A 17,710-nucleotide genomic window follows, 5' to 3' on the forward strand; every position below is an offset into this window, starting at 1 on the left:
CGGTACTCTGTGCATTCTGATTAGGGATAGGTGCGGTACTCGGGCGCATTCTGATTAGGGATAGGTGCGGTACTCGGGCGCATTCTGATTAGGGATAGGTGCGGTACTCTGTGCAATCTGATTAGGGATAGGTACGGTACTCGGGCGCATTCTGATTAGGGATAGGTGCGGTACTCGGTGCATTATGATTAGGGATAGGTGCGGTACTCGGGCGCATTCTGATTAGGGATAGGTGCGGTACTCGGGCGCATTCTGATTAGGGATAGGTGCGGTACTCGGTGCATTCTGATTAGGGATAGGTGCGGTACTCGGGCGCATTCTGATTAGGGATAGGTGCGGTACTCGGTGCATTCTGATTAGGGATAGGTGCGGTACTCGGTGCATTATGATTAGGGATAGGTACGGTACTCGGCGCATTCTGATTAGGGATAGGTGCGGTACTCGGGCGCATTCTGATTAGGGATAGGTGCGGTACTCTGTGCATTCTGATTAGGGATAGGTGCGGTACTCTGTGCATTCTGATTAGGGATAGGTGCGGTACTCGGGTGCATTCTGATTAGGGATAGGTGCGGTACTCTGTGCATTCTGATTAGGGATAGGTGCGGTACTCTGTGCATTCTGATTAGGGATAGGTGCGGTACTCTGTGCATTCTGATTAGGGATAGGTGCGGTACTCGGGCGCATTCTGATTAGGGATAGGTACGGTACTCGGGCGCAATCTGATTAGGGATAAGTGCGGTACTCGGTGCATTATGATTAGGGATAGGTGCGGTACTCGGTGCATTATGATTAGGGATAGGTGCGGTACTCGGGCGCATTCTGATTAGGGATAGGTGCGGTACTCGGTGCATTATGATTAGGGATAGGTACGGTACTCGGGCGCATTCTGATTAGGGATAGGTGCGGTACTCGGTGCATTCTGATTAGGGATAGGTGCGGTACTCGGGCGCATTCTGATTAGGGATAGGTGCGGTACTCTGTGCATTCTGATTAGGGATAGGTACGGTACTCGGCGCATTCTGATTAGGGATAGGTGCGGTACTCGGGCGCATTCTGATTAGGGATAGGTGTGGTACTCGGTGCATTCTGATTAGGGATAGGTGCGGTACTCGGTGCATTCTGATTAGGGATAGGTGCGGTACTAGGGGCATTCTGATTAGGGATAGGTACGGTACTCGGGCGCATTCTGATTAGGGATAGGTGCGGTACTCGGTGCATTCTGATTAGGGATAGGTGCGGTACTCTGCGCATTATAATTAGGAATAGGTGCGGTACTCGGGCGCATTCTGATTGGGGATAGGTGCGGTACTCTGTGCATTCTGATTAGGGATAGGTGCGGTACTCTGCGCATTATAATTAGGAATAGGTGCGGTACTCGGGCGCATTCTGATTGGGGATAGGTGCGGTACTCAGGCGCATTCTGATTAGGGATAGGTGCGGTACTCGGGCGCATTCTGATTAGGGATAGGTGCGGTACTCGGGCGCATTCTGATTAGGGATAGGTGCGGTACTCGGGCGCATTCTGATTAGGGATAGGTGCGGTACTCGGTGCATTCTGATTAGGGATAGGTGCGGTACTCGGGCGCATTCTGATTAGGGATAGGTGCGGTACTCGGGCGCATTCTGATTAGGGATAGGTGCGGTACTCGGGCGCATTCTGATTAGGGATAGGTGCGGTACTCGGGCGCATTCTGATTAGGGATAGGTGCGGTACTCGGGCGCATTCTGATTAGGGATAGGTGCGGTACTCGGGCGCATTCTGATTAGGGATAGGTGCGGTACTCGGGCGCATTCTGATTAGGGATAGGTACGGTACTCGGTGCATTCTGATTAGGGATAGGTGCGGTACTCTGTGCATTCTGATTAGGGATAGGTGCGGTACTCGGTGCATTCTGATTAGGGATAGGTACGGTACTCTGTGCATTCTGATTAGGGATAGGTGCGGTACTCGGCGCATTCTGATTAGGGATAGGTGCGGTACTCGGTGCATTCTGATTAGGGATAGGTACGGTACTCTGTGCATTCTGATTAGGGATAGGTGCGGTACTCTGTGCATTCTGATTAGGGATAGGTACGGTACTCGGGCGCATTCTGATTAGGGATAGGTACGGTACTCGGGCGCATTCTGATTAGGGATAGGTGCGGTACTCTGTGCATTCTGATTAGGGATAGGTGCGGTACTCGGTGCATTATGATTAGGGATAGGTGCGGTACTCGGGCGCATTCTGATTAGGGATAGGTGCGGTACTCGGGCGCATTCTGATTAGGGATAGGTGCGGTACTCGGTGCTTTCTGATTAGGGATAGGTGCGGTACTCGGTGCATTATGATTAGGGATAGGTGCAGTACTCGGCGCATTCTGATTAGGGATAGGTGCGGTACTCGGGCGCATTCTGATTAGGGATAGGTGCGGTACTCGGTGCATTATGATTAGGGATAGGTGCGGTACTCGGTGCATTATGATTAGGGATAGGTGCGGTACTCGGGCGCATTCTGATTAGGGATAGGTGCGGTACTCGGCGCATTCTGATTAGGGATAGGTGCGGTACTCGGCGCATTCTGATTAGGGATAGGTGCGGTACTCGGTGCATTCTGATTAGGGATAGGTACGGTACTCGGGCGCATTCTGATTAGGGATAGGTGCGGTACTCGGTGCATTCTGATTAGGGATAGGTGCGGTACTCGGGCGCATTCTGATTAGGGATAGGTGCGGTACTCGGTGCATTCTGATTAGGGATAGGTGCGGTACTCGGGCACATTCTGATTAGGGGTAGGTGCGGTACTCTGTGCATTCTGATTAGGGATAGGTACGGTACTCGGTGCATTCTGATTAGGGATAGGTGCGGTACTCGGGTGCATTCTGATTAGGGATAGGTGCGGTACTCGGGCGCATTCTGATTAGGGATAGGTGCGGTACTCTGTGCAATCTGATTAGGGATAGGTGCGGTACTCTGTGCATTATGATTAGGGATAGGTGCGGTACTCTGTGCATTCTGATTAGGGATAGGTGCGGTACTCGGGCGCATTCTGATTAGGGATAGGTGCGGTACTCGGGCGCATTCTGATTAGGGATAGGTGCGGTACTCGGTGCATTCTGATTAGGGATAGGTGCGGTACTCGGGCGCATTCTGATTAGGGATAGGTGCGGTACTCGGGCGCATTCTGATTAGGGATAGGTGCGGTACTCTGTGCATTCTGATTAGGGATAGGTGCGGTACTCGGGCGCATTCTGATTAGGGATAGGTGCGGTACTCTGTGCATTCTGATTAGGGATAGGTGCGGTACTCGGTGCATTCTGATTAGGGATAGGTGCGGTACTCGGGCGCATTCTGATTAGGGATAGGTGCGGTACTCTGTGCATTCTGATTAGGGATAGGTGCGGTACTCGGTGCATTCTGATTAGGGATAGGTGCGGTACTCGGGCGCATTCTGATTAGGGATAAGTGCGGTACTTTGTGCATTCTGATTAGGGATAGGTACGGTACTCGGTGCATTCTGATTAGGGATAGGTACGGTACTCGGGCGCATTCTGATTAGGGATAGGTACGGTACTCGGTGCATTCTGATTAGGGATAGGTGCGGTACTCGGTGCATTATGATTAGGAATAGGTGCGGTACTCGGGCGCATTCTGATTAGGGATAGGTACGGTACTCGGTGCATTCTGATTAGGGATAGGTGCGGTACTCGGTGCAATCTGATTAGGGATAGGTACGGTACTCTGCAATCTGATTAGGGATAGGTACGGTACTCGGGCGCATTCTGATTAGGGATAGGTGCGGTACTCGGGCGCATTCTGATTTGGGATAGGTGCGGTACTCGGTGCATTCTGATTAGGGATAGGTGCGGTACTCGGTGCTTTCTGATTAGGGATAGGTACGGTACTCGGTGCATTCTGATTAGGGATAGGTGCGGTACTCGTGCATTCTGATTAGGGATAGGTGCGGTACTAGGGGCATTCTGATTAGGGATAGTTGCGGTACTCGATGCATTCTGATTAGGGATAGGTGCGGTACTCGGGCGCATTCTGATTAGGGGTAGGTGCGGTACTCGGGCGCATTCTGATTAGGGATAGGTGCGGTACTCGGTGCATTCTGATTAGGGATAGGTGCGGTACTCGGGCGCATTCTGATTAGGGATAGGTGCGGTACTCGGTGCATTCTGATTAGGGATAGGTGCGGTACTCGGGCGCATTCTGATTAGGGATAGGTACGGTACTCGGTGCATTCTGATTAGGGATAGGTGCGGTACTCGGTGCATTCTGATTAGGGATAGGTGCGGTACTCGGGCGCATTCTGATTAGGGATAGGTGCGGCACTCGGGCGCATTCTGATTAGGGATAGGTACGGTACTCTATGCATTCTTATTAGGGATAGGTGCGGTACTCGGCGCATTCTGATTAGGGATAGGTGCGGTACTCGGCGCATTCTGATTAGGGATAGGTACGGTACTCGGTGCATTATAATTAGGGATAGGTGCGGTACTCGGCGCATTCTGATTAGGGATAGGTGCGGTACTCGGCGCATTCTTATTAGGGATAGGTGCGGTACTCGGCGCATTCTGATTAGGGATAGGTGCGGTACTCGGGCGCATTCTGATTAGGGATAGGTGCGGTACTCGGGCGCATTCTGATTAGGGATAGGTGCGGTACTCTGTGCATTCTGATTAGGGATAGGTGCGGTACTCGGGCGCATTCTGATTAGGGATAGGTGCGGTACTCGGGCGCATTCTTATTAGGGATAGGTGCGGTACTCGGGTGCATTCTGATTAGGGATAGGTGCGGTACTCGGGCGCATTCTGATTAGGGATAGGTGCGGTACTCGGGCGCATTCTGATTAGGGATAGGTGCGGTACTCGGGTGCATTCTGATTAGGGATAGGTGCGGTACTCTGTGCATTCTGATTAGGGATAGGTGCGGTACTCTGTGCATTCTGATTAGGGATAGGTACGGTACTCGGGCGCATTCTGATTAGGGATAGGTGCGGTACTCTGTGCATTCTGATTAGGGATAGGTGCGGTACTCGGTGCATTCTGATTAGGGATAGGTGCGGTACTCGGGCGCATTCTGATTAGGGATAGGTGCGGTACTCGGGCGCATTCTGATTAGGGATAGGTGCGGTACTCGGGCGCATTCTGATTAGGGATAGGTGCGGTACTCGGGTGCATTCTGATTAGGGATAGGTGCGGTACTCGGGCGCATTCTGATTAGGGATAGGTGCGGTACTCGGGCGCATTCTGATTAGGGATAGGTGCGGTACTCGGGCGCATTCTGATTAGGGATAGGTGCGGTACTCTGTGCATTCTGATTAGGGATAGGTGCGGTACTCTGTGCATTCTGATTAGGGATAGGTGCGGTACTCTGTGCATTCTGATTAGGGATAGGTGCGGTACTCGGGCGCATTCTGATTAGGGATAGGTGCGGTACTCGGGCGCATTCTTATTAGGGATAGGTGCGGTACTCGGGTGCATTCTGATTAGGGATAGGTGCGGTACTCGGGTGCATTCTGATTAGGGATAGGTGCGGTACTCGGGCGCATTCTGATTAGGGATAGGTGCGGTACTCGGGCGCATTCTGATTAGGGATAGGTACGGTACTCTGTGCATTCTGATTAGGGATAGGTGCGGTACTCTGTGCATTCTGATTAGGGATAGGTGCGGTACTCTGTGCATTCTGATTAGGGATAGGTGCGGTACTCTGTGCATTCTGATTAGGGATAGGTGCGGTACTCGGGCGCATTCTGATTAGTGATAGGTGCGGTACTCGGTGCATTCTGATTAGGGATAGGTGCGGTACTCTGTGCATTCTGATTAGGGATAGGTGCGGTACTCGGGCGCATTCTGATTAGGGATAGGTGCGGTACTCGGGCGCATTCTGATTAGGGATAGGTGCGGTACTCTGTGCATTCTGATTAGGGATAGGTGCGGTACTCTGTGCATTCTGATTAGGGATAGGTGCGGTACTCGGGCGCATTCTGATTAGGGATAGGTGCGGTACTCGGTGCATTCTGATTAGGGATAGGTACGGTACTCGGGCGCATTCTGATTAGGGATAGGTGCGGTACTCGGGCGCATTCTGATTAGGGATAGGTGCGGTACTCGGGCGCATTCTTATTAGGGATAGGTGCGGTACTCGGGTGCATTCTGATTAGGGATAGGTGCGGTACTCGGGTGCATTCTGATTAGGGATAGGTGCGGTACTCGGGTGCATTCTGATTAGGGATAGGTGCGGTACTCGGGCGCATTCTGATTAGGGATAGGTGCGGTACTCGGGCGCATTCTGATTAGGGATAGGTGCGGTACTCGGTGCATTCTGATTAGGGATAGGTGCGGTACTCGGGCGCATTCTGATTAGGGATAGGTACGGTACTCGGGCGCATTCTGATTAGGGATAGGTGCGGTACTCTGTGCATTCTGATTAGGGATAGGTGCGGTACTCGGTGCATTCTGATTAGGGATAGGTGCGGTACTCGGGCGCATTCTGATTAGGGATAAGTGCGGTACTCGGTGCATTCTGATTAGGGATAGGTGCGGTACTCTGTGCATTCTGATTAGGGATAGGTGCGGTACTCGGTGCATTCTGATTAGGGATAGGTGCGGTACTCGGTGCATTATGATTAGGAATAGGTGCGGTACTCGGGGCGCATTCTGATTAGGGATAGGTGCGGTACTCTGTGCATTCTGATTAGGGATAGGTGCGGTACTCGGGCGCATTCTGATTAGGGGTAGGTGCGGTACTCGGTGCATTTTGATTAGGGATAGGTGCGGTACTCGGGCGCATTCTTATTAGGGATAGGTACGGTACTCGGTGCATTCTGATTAAGGATAGGTACGGTACTCGGTGCATTCTTATTAGGGATAGGTGCGGTACTCGGTGCATTGTGATTAGGGATAGGTGCGGTACTCGGGCGCATTCTGATTAGGGATAAGTGCGGTACTCGGTGCATTCTGATTAGGGATAGGTGCGGTACTCGGGCGCATTCTAATTAGGGATAGGTGCGGTACTCGGTGCATTCTGATTAGGGATAGGTACGGTACTCGGGCGCATTCTGATTAGGGATAGGTACGGTACTCGGGCGCATTCTGATTAGGGGTAGGTGCGGTACTCTGTGCAATCTGATTAGGGATAGGTACGGTACTCGGGCGCATTCTGATTAGGGATAGGTGCGGTACTAGGTGCATTCTGATTAGGGATAGGTGCGGTACTCTGTGCATTCTGATTAGGGATAGGTGCGGTACTCGGGCGCATTCTGATTAGGGATAGGTACGGTACTCTGTGCATTCTGATTAGGGATAGGTACGGTACTCGGGCGCATTCTGATTAAGGATAGGTGCGGTACTCGGGCGCATTCTGATTAGGTATAGGTGCGGTACTCGGTGCATTCTGATTAGGGATAGGTACGGTACTCGGGCGCATTCTGATTAGGGATAGGTGCGGTACTCTGTGCATTCTGATTAGGGATAGGTGCGGTACTCGGGCGCATTCTGATTAGGGATAGGTGCGGTACTCTGGCGCATTCTGATTAAGGATAGGTGCGGTACTCGGGCGCATTCTGATTAGGGATAGGTGCGGTACTCGGGCGCATTCTGATTAGGGATAGGTACGGTACTCGGGCGCATTCTGATTAGGGATAGGTACGGTACTCGGGCGCATGCTGATTAGGGATAGGTACGGTACTCTGCTCATTCTGATTAGGGATAGGTAGGTACTCTGCGCATTCTGATTAGGGATAGGTGCGGTACTCGGGCGCATTCTGATTAGGGATAGGTACGGTACTCGGGCGCATTCTGATTAGGGATAGGTACGGTACTCGGGCGCATTCTGATTAGGGATAGGTGCGGTACTCTGTGCATTCTGATTAGGGATAGGTGCGGTACTCGGTGCATTCTGATTAGGGATAGGTGCGGTACTCGGGCGCATTCTGATTAGGGATAGGTGCGGTACTCGGGCGCATTCTGATTAGGGATAGGTACGGTACTCGGGCGCATTCTGATTAGGGATAGGTACGGTACTCGGGCGCATTCTGATTAGTGATAGGTGCGGTACTCTGTGCATTCTGATTAGGGATAGGTGCGGTACTCGGTGCATTCTGATTAGGGATAGGTGCGGTACTCTGTGCATTCTGATTAGGGATAGGTGCGGTACTCGGTGCATTCTGATTAGGGATAGGTGCGGTACTCGGTGCATTCTGATTAGGGATAAGTGCGGTACTCGGGCGCATTCTGATTAGGGATAGGTGCGGTACTCGGGCGCATTCTGATTAGGGATAGGTACGGTACTCGGGCGCATTCTGATTAGGGATAGGTACGGTACTCGGGCGCATTCTGATTAGTGATAGGTGCGGTACTCTGTGCATTCTGATTAGGGATAGGTGCGGTACTCGGGCGCATTCTGATTAGTGATAGGTGCGGTACTCTGTGCATTCTGATTAGGGATAGGTGCGGTACTCGGTGCATTCTGATTAGGGATAGGTGCGGTACTCGGTGCATTCTGATTAGGGATAAGTGCGGTACTCGGGCGCATTCTGATTAGGGATAGGTGCGGTACTCGGGCGCATTCTGATTAGGGATAGGTGCGGTACTCGGGCGCATTCTGATTAGGGATAGGTACGGTACTCGGTGCATTCTGATTAGGGATAGGTGCGGTACTCGGGCGCATTCTGATTAGGGATAGGTGCGGTACTCTGTGCATTCTGATTAGGGATAGGTGCGGTACTCTGTGCATTCTGATTAGGGATAGGTGCGGTACTCGGGCGCATTCTGATTAGGGATAGGTGCGGTACTCGGGCGCATTCTGATTAGGGATAGGTGCGGTACTCTGTGCAATCTGATTAGGGATAGGTACGGTACTCTGTGCATTCTGATTAGGGATAGGTACGGTACTCTGTGCATTCTGATTAGGGATAGGTACGGTACTCGGGCGCATTCTGATTAGGGATAGGTGCGGTACTCGGTGCATTCTGATTAGGGATAGGTGCGGTACTCGGTGCATTCTGATTAGGGATAGGTGCGGTACTCGGTGCATTCTGATTAGGGATAGGTGCGGTACTCGGGCGCATTCTGATTAGGGATAGGTGCGGTACTCGGGCGCATTCTGATTAGGGATAGGTACGGTACTCGGCGCATTCTGATTAGGGATAGGTGCGGTACTCTGTGCATTCTGATTAGGGATAGGTGCGGTACTCGGGCGCATTGTGATTAGGGATAGGTGCGGTACTCGGCGCATTCTGATTAGGGATAGGTACGGTACTCGGTGCATTCTGATTAGGGATAGGTACGGTACTCGGGCGCATTCTGATTAGTGATAGGTGCGGTACTCGGGCGCATTCTGATTAGGGATAGGTGCGGTACTCGGGCGCATTCTGATTAGGGATAGGTACGGTACTCGGGCGCATTCTGATTAGGGATAGGTGCGGTACTCTGTGCATTCTTATTAGGGATAGGTGCGGTACTCTGTGCATTCTTATTAGGGACTAGCTGAGAGACCCGGCGTTGCCCGGGATGTAATTTTGGGGGGGCGTACGACAGGGTTAGGCTCCCCCCCCCCCCCCTTGACAGCTAGGTGGGTGACTGAGTTGACTGAGTGTGTGGGTGACTGGGTGGGTGTGTGACACTTGACTGAGTGGGTGGGTGGGTGACTGAGTGTGTGTGTGACTTTGGGTCGGTTTGACTTTGGGTCGGTGGGTGGGTGACTTTGGGTCGGTGGGTGGGTGACTTTGGGTCGGTTTGACTTTGGGTCGGTGGGTGTGTGACTTTGGGTCAGTGGGTATGTGACTTTGGGTCGGTGGGTGGGTGACTTTGGGTCGGTTTGACTTTGGGTCGGTGGGTGGGTGACTTTGGGTCGGTGGGTGACTTTGGGTCGGTGCTTGGGTGGGTGAGTTGGGTCGGTGGGTGGGTGAGTGGGAGACTGACTGGGTGGGTGAGTGGGAGACTGACTGGGTGGGTGAGTGGGAGACTGACTGGGTGGGTGAATGGGAGACTGGGTGAATGGGAGACTGGGTGGGTGGGTGGGTGACTGGGTGGGTGGGTGACTGACTGGGTGGGTGAGTGACTGACTGGGTGGGTGAGTGACTGACTGGGTGGGTGACTGACTGGGTGGGTGAGTGGGTGGGTGACTGGGTGGGTGAGTGGGTGGGTGACTGGGTGGGTGACTGGGTGACTGACTGACTGAATGGGTGGGTGACTGGGTGACTGACTGAATGGGTGACTGGGTGACTGGGTGGGTGACTGAGTGGGTGGGTGACTGAGTGAGTGAGTGGGTGGGTGAGTGGGTGACTGACTTACTGAATGGGTGGGTGACTGACTGAATGGGTGACTGAGTGGGTGGGTGGGTGACTGAGTGGGTGGGTGGGTGGGTGGGTGACTGGGTGAAAGTGGGTGACTGGGTGAAAGTGACTGTGTGGGTGGGTGACTGGGTGGGTGTGTGGGTGGGTGACTGGGTGGGTGTGTGGGTGGGTGACTGAGTGGGTGACTGAGTGGGTGTGTGGGTGGGTGACTGAGTGAGTGGGTGGGTGACTGAGTGGGTGAGTGAGTGGGTGGGTGACTGAGTGAGTGGGTGGGTGACTGAGTGAGTGGGTGGGTGACTGAGTGAGTTGGTGGGTGACTGAGTGAGTGGGTGGGTGTGTGACTGAGTGGGTGGGTGACTGAGTGGGTGGGTGACTGAGTGAGTGACTGAGTGGGTGGGTGACTGGGTGGGTGAAAGTGACTGGGTGGGTGTGTGGGTGACTGGGTGACAGTGCGTGGGTGGGAGACGGTGTGTGACTTACCTTGACCCCGTGGCATCTGGCTGGGGCAGGAGGTGAGTTCGGGAAGCTGGGGGGGGGGGGCAAGGGATAGGTACGGTACTCGGGCGCATTCTGATTAGTGATAGGTGCGGTACTCGGGCGCATTCTGATTAGGGATAGGTGCGGTACTCGGGCGCATTCTGATTAGGGATAGGTACGGTACTCGGGCGCATTCTGATTAGGGATAGGTGCGGTACTCTGTGCATTCTTATTAGGGATAGGTGCGGTACTCTGTGCATTCTTATTAGGGACTAGCTGAGAGACCCGGCGTTGCCCGGGATGTAATTTTGGGGGGGCGTACGACAGGGTTAGGCTCCCCCCCCCCCCCCTTGACAGCTAGGTGGGTGACTGAGTTGACTGAGTGTGTGGGTGACTGGGTGGGTGTGTGACACTTGACTGAGTGGGTGGGTGGGTGACTGAGTGTGTGTGTGACTTTGGGTCGGTTTGACTTTGGGTCGGTGGGTGGGTGACTTTGGGTCGGTGGGTGGGTGACTTTGGGTCGGTTTGACTTTGGGTCGGTGGGTGTGTGACTTTGGGTCAGTGGGTATGTGACTTTGGGTCGGTGGGTGGGTGACTTTGGGTCGGTTTGACTTTGGGTCGGTGGGTGGGTGACTTTGGGTCGGTGGGTGACTTTGGGTCGGTGCTTGGGTGGGTGAGTTGGGTCGGTGGGTGGGTGAGTGGGAGACTGACTGGGTGGGTGAGTGGGAGACTGACTGGGTGGGTGAGTGGGAGACTGACTGGGTGGGTGAATGGGAGACTGGGTGAATGGGAGACTGGGTGAATGGGAGACTGGGTGGGTGGGTGGGTGACTGGGTGGGTGGGTGAGTGACTGACTGGGTGGGTGAGTGACTGACTGGGTGGGTGACTGACTGGGTGGGTGAGTGGGTGGGTGACTGGGTGGGTGACTGGGTGGGTGACTGGGTGACTGACTGACTGAATGGGTGGGTGACTGGGTGACTGACTGAATGGGTGACTGGGTGACTGGGTGGGTGACTGAGTGGGTGGGTGACTGAGTGAGTGAGTGGGTGGGTGAGTGGGTGACTGACTTACTGAATGGGTGGGTGACTGACTGAATGGGTGACTGAGTGGGTGGGTGGGTGACTGAGTGGGTGGGTGGGTGGGTGACTGGGTGAAAGTGGGTGACTGGGTGAAAGTGACTGGGTGGGTGTGTGGGTGGGTGACTGGGTGGGTGTGTGGGTGGGTGACTGGGTGGGTGTGTGGGTGGGTGACTGAGTGGGTGACTGAGTGGGTGTGTGGGTGGGTGACTGAGTGAGTGGGTGGGTGACTGAGTGGGTGAGTGAGTGGGTGGGTGACTGAGTGAGTGGGTGGGTGACTGAGTGAGTGGGTGGGTGACTGAGTGAGTTGGTGGGTGACTGAGTGAGTGGGTGGGTGTGTGACTGAGTGGGTGGGTGACTGAGTGGGTGGGTGACTGAGTGAGTGACTGAGTGGGTGGGTGACTGGGTGGGTGAAAGTGACTGGGTGGGTGTGTGGGTGACTGGGTGACAGTGCGTGGGTGGGAGACGGTGTGTGACTTACCTTGACCCCGTGGCATCTGGCTGGGGCAGGAGGTGAGTTCGGGAAGCTGGGGGGGGGGGGCAAGAGTGGCAGGAGTCCCGCGCCGCGCTTCCCCTCTCCGGTAGCGGCGCACGTGATGGGGAGAGCAGGAGGCCCGGCCCGCGCTTCCCCTCTACGGTAGCGGCGCACGTGATGGGGAGTCCCGCGCCGCGCTTCCCCTCTCCGGTAGCGTCACACGTGATGGGGAGTCGCGCACCGCGCTTCCCCTCTCCGGTAGCGGCGCACGTGATGGGGAGTCCCGCGCCGCTTCCCCTCTCCGGTAGCGGCGCACGTGAGGGGGAGAGCAGGAGGCCCGGGCCGCGCCGCGAGGGGGAAGGAGCCTGGAGTTTGCTGCTGAGCAGCAGGGCCGCGCTTCCTCCGCGGCGCACGGTGAGGGTGATGGTGCGGCTGGGGATGTTGCGGAGCGTGGGGATTTGGGTGAGGTGGGGAGGGGGGAGAGAGTGAGGGGCACCGGGAGAGGAGGGGCACCGGGAGAGGAGGGGGGGGGGTGTGGAAGGTGAGCTGCGGTCCAACTGACGGGGGAGAGTGTGTGTCCCTGTGTGTGTGTATGTGTCCCTGTGTGTGTGTCCCTGTGTCCCTGTGTGTGTCCCTGTGTCCCTGTGTGTGTCCCTGTGTCCCTGTGTGTGTGTTTGTGTCCCTGTGTGTCCTTTGGGCCGTCACTCCGCCTCAGGCCAATGAGAGGTGTGCGGGGGCGGCCCAAGGGACCAATGAGATTTCCCCTAGGGACACCGGACATCCAGGCAGGCAGGCAAACATACAGTGCTTTCACTAATATAGTATAAAGATAGGTGCGGTACTCTGTGCATTCTTATTAGGGATAGGTGCGGTACTCTGTGCATTCTGATATCCCCCCTCACCCCCCCAACCTTCCCCTGGCAGATCCACCCCCTCCCCCCTCACCTTCCCCTGGCAGATCCCCCCTCACCGCCCCCAACCTTCCCCTGGCAGATCCCCCTTCACCCCCCCAACCTTCCCCTGGCAGATCCACCCCCTCCCCCCTCACCTTCCCCTGGCAGATCCCCCCTCACCCCCCAACCTTCCCCTGGCAGATACACCCCCCCCCCCTCAACTTCCCCTGGCAGATCCACCCCCTCCCCCCTCACCTTCCCCTGGCAGATCCCCCCTTACCCCCCAACCTTCCCCTGGGAGATCCCCCCTCCCGGTTTGCAGTAGTCCTCAATCTTTTATTGTGCGTCCCCTATTTCAGATATTTATTTTCCAATAGATATATTTTCTTAATCAAAACATTTCCCACTGTAATGAGATTATTTCCCAACCCCAGCGTGTCCTATATAGCTTCCTGTCACTGTACCAAATTCCTTTTTCACTTTCAAACTTGATGAAAACGGACATTACTTCCTGGTCATAAAAAAAAGAAATATTCTAATCCGCTCTCCGATGCAAAGGGATCGGGAAATGAATGTATGGTGTATTTTTGGACCCAAGGACCACTCTGTGGGGCAACTGCATTCTTTAAAGCCCCTCTTACACTGCTCGTTTGTGTCTGCCGCTGAGTTTCTTGCAAAGATGAAGACGATGAATGGTTTGGAAGTTGGGGTTCAGACCGTGATTTATTTTTTACCCGCATATTGCAACTCTTCGTAGTCTCTGATAATTGTGGGGGGGTTTCTAGCTGTTTAAAGCGTTTTTCTTTAAGTCTTCCGTATTGAATTTCTCCCCAAGTTTAGCAGGCTTGACCTTTTCTTTGGATTGACTGATATGAGTTGCCATCTCTGATGTAAAGAATAAGGATATTGGGTTAAAAGGCGATGCAAGGATTAGTAACCATTACAGAATGGATAACAGCCAGTACAGAGTAACAGGTGCCCTGCACTCCCGCAGCATTGGGTGTTTGGGAAAGCAAAGCATTGTTTGCAGGAATATTAAGCCCCAAGGAACTCAAGTGTAAAGTAAAGCCCACTTCAAAAAGCCTTTTTAACAAATACATGAAGAAGGGCCATTACTCCTACCAGGTCATACTATTTATGGAGATATGAATGTGACAGCTACTTATGAATAAAAGCTAACAATTCCACAGAGTCTTTGTCATTTGAGCCAGTTTAGTTGGAGTAAGGACATTTAACCTCTCGGTGACAGAGGATCAGAGCAGTAAATGGTCGTGGAGGGAGAAACTGCCTTACAATTGGTAAAAAATGGGGTCGCAATTGTAAGACTGAATATATTTCATGTGTTTTTGTTTTTTCTAGAAAAGGTTAGAGAAATCCAGGAAAAACTTGAAGCCTTCATTGAAGCCCTCCATCAAGAAAAGTCCGATTAGGTAAAAATAGCAGCGGGATTATTTTTGTGGAATAGCTTGAACTTTAAAAGTATTTTTCTAACCATTTATCTTGTTTTCTTCCCTCAGCCAAATCATTCTAGTTAAAAACAATTGAAGAAACATTGGATTTTCCTGTATTTTCTATTCAACTTATCTCCTAGAAGAAGTGCTGGAATTTGAAACCAAGAAGAGCACCCTGGTTTGGGTCTGTGTCCGATCCGTAGCTTGCTGTTTGAAGGAGCGCTGAGCTCTGCTGCTGCTGTCCTGTGTGTACTTAACTGCATCAAATTTACACTATTATTTTACACAGGAAATACCCAGAAGAAACGTAATTTTATCATCTGTATATACATTAATATTGATAAAACATTGTTGGCACTATTTACACTTTCAAGGCGGTCAGTGAGATTGTCCCTGCTCACCATATGCATTTGTAACATTCTAATCTTCTATGATGAATTCAATTCTCCGTCTTATTTTTTAAGTTCTACTTCCCGTTAGCCTGGTATTCAGTGAGAATATTTACATTTTCATTGCAATACACTCTAAGCCCACCCTCAGAGGTGGGATTAAGCGGTATGCCTTCTGCTTCTATGTTAAGATTTTGCTAGCGCAAGGTAAGGTTTTGAATTCTGGTGAAATAAACTGTGAGGCTCCCTGAACGTACAGAAAAAGCGATGTGTGGCTAAAACATCACAAATAGTTTCTCCTTTCACTGAGTTCTGGACAATGTCCGGTTTGAAGGACCATAAAGTGGATAAGTCTTCAATCAGCACTTACTGTCCCCACTATTTGGCTTTTTTATAAGGAATGTAAATGAATTGAATAAGTATATGTGAGTGAGTTTGATATCCTGTATGTGCATCGTCCTCCCTCCCCCACTTTCAATGAAATGCCATCAAAATCCATTGAGGGGAGTTGTCTTTTTTTTGCGCAGTTTAGTGCTAGATACTTCTTCTGCCCACCCAGAGAGAGGTCTTATTATTAATGAATAACCTATTGATAGTTAGAGAGGTGAGAGTGATTTCCTTTTAGAAGTACACTGGCTGGAGACACGTGCTTAAGGGTTAATTCATAAGAGAATGGGCTGTAAGCCCTGAATTCAGATAACACAAACACCCGCATTCAGACTGAAAGAGAGAGGGATTTCTATTCTCTTATGTGGGACGCGGCCTCAGGAGATGCCCATGTCCAGGCTATTAATACCGTGCTTCGCCAATAAGATCCATACAGTACATCGTGCTGTGAGAATTCGCCCTCCCGCTCATGAGAAGAGTTTTTATGAAGGATACTGCATACGATGCAGTTTGTGTGTCCCATTCTCCCTGCCATTGGGGCAGTGAAGGCCCATGTACATACTGTATGACTAATACCACGAAGCTAATAACTGAGCTTGTCCACGGGCTCCACTGATTGAGGACTGTGAATAAGGAACCTATGATGGCAAATGTAGATTTAGACAGAACAACGTATTGTGATTGATCTGTTAAAGTCATTGGTTTGTAATATAATTTCTAGGACAGGTACTTTGTCTAATGGTTCACTCTGGAAGTGCATCACTCCAGCAGTAATAAGATCTCGGTGCTGCGGATTAGCACACGCTTTACAGTATTAGTATTCACACCGATTTCACAACATGCCTGAAAAGTCCATATATTTCCCCCTCTCTTTACATATATCTATATATGACCCAGAGGAGTCACCTTTGCTATCCATTCATTGTTGGTGCAAGAGGTGAGTCAGACGGTGTCTGCCAGCAGGTGATCTGACCATCTGATTAGAGGATTGCCAGTTTGAGAACCAATCATTAGAGGTGCGAACAGATCCTTTAAATGGCAGCAGGGAAATCTGCTAAAATTGCTGAGAGGAAATACAATTTGCCAGAAATGTACTATCCATATTTTTATCTGGGGGAGAGTGGAGCTGCTCACAAAGACTGATTTTGTTTCTTGTTTCTGCTGAATGAGAAAAGAGAGAACACTGCAAAGTTACCGAGTAACGCTTCTCACGGCTCATGAAGATCAGCAATTCTTACCCTGTTGTACAGCCAGGAGAGATCTGCACAGAGATCCGCACAGAGATCCGCACAGAGATCCGCACAGAGATCCGCACAGAGATCCGCACAGAATCCGTTCTCCTTTGTCAAAAATGACTATTTTGTATCCCAATCTCATACTTCGCTGCCATGTGAAACCCCCGTTACTTTTATGTTGCTGTGAAACATTGATGCACTATACTATACATATACTATACATATACTATACATATACTATACATATACTATAATATGCTGCAGGGACTGAGATCTGCAGCAGGGTGATTTCCCCAGAAGCTGCAGTATACTTTGTGTATTGTGCCCTTTGTCATTGTTTTTCACCATTTAAACTGTTAATAAACATCTTAAATGGTGAAACATGAGAAAATGGTACGTCTCCTGTTATATGGGGGGACTTCCACTTATTGCCAGTACTATAAATGTTGCTACGGAGGGGGGGGGGGGCAGCTTATATTGTTGGAAGATGTACTTTTCCATATTATCAGTGTGTGTAAGCTGTTACTTCCATGATAAAGTATGTGCCAGTTGTGATGGTCAGGGGGTTAAAGCTATTTAAACTATATTTTCTTGTAACATGAAAGGTAGATAATTTTTCTCATCTGGTGATCTGCCTCAAACCCTTCTTGTTTTATCTGCAGAATGAAATATTTGCAGGTTGTTAAATTACATTTACGAACTTCCTAGCTGATCTCAATAGCACGATGAATTAAATAATCCCAGATATTTATTGAACTCATGTATTTGGACTGAAAACAAAATAAAGGAGTTTTGACATAGAAATACTGTCTTATTAATCAGCTCTAGTAGATTTAACATGTTCTTAACTATTTTGTTTGATCAAATACTTCTCACAGTAACCAGGCAGTGTTTTTTTTTTGCTGTAATGCTGTTCTTGTCCATACCTGAAATAACTGGAGATTCAATGTATATTCAGTTTATTAAGACTGCAGCACAGTACGTTAGCAATCCACCTATTATTATTTATTTTAAACATAACCAGGAGATCAAACGTGTTTAGCTTAT

At 51.3% G+C, this 17,710-nt stretch overlaps 1 protein-coding gene across 8 annotated transcripts in view; it reads left to right on the forward strand.

Annotated features, from left to right (window-relative positions):
• OPA1 (OPA1 mitochondrial dynamin like GTPase) overlaps positions 1-17,467 on the forward strand; it is an 80,985-nt gene extending 63,518 nt beyond the window's left edge. For all 8 annotated transcript variants that reach the window (XM_075571097.1, XM_075571100.1, XM_075571098.1 and 5 more), the window contains 2 exons: positions 14,561-14,631; positions 14,719-17,467. In XM_075571097.1, coding sequence (XP_075427212.1) covers positions 14,561-14,631 — 71 coding nt within the window. In that variant the 3' untranslated portion in view covers positions 14,719-17,467. The remainder of the gene's footprint in view (positions 1-14,560; positions 14,632-14,718) is intronic.
• Positions 17,468-17,710: the final 243 nt, after the last annotated feature.

This window comes from Ascaphus truei, chromosome 14 (genome assembly GCF_040206685.1).
Source record: "Ascaphus truei isolate aAscTru1 chromosome 14, aAscTru1.hap1, whole genome shotgun sequence".
Classification (NCBI taxonomy): domain Eukaryota; kingdom Metazoa; phylum Chordata; class Amphibia; order Anura; family Ascaphidae; genus Ascaphus; species Ascaphus truei.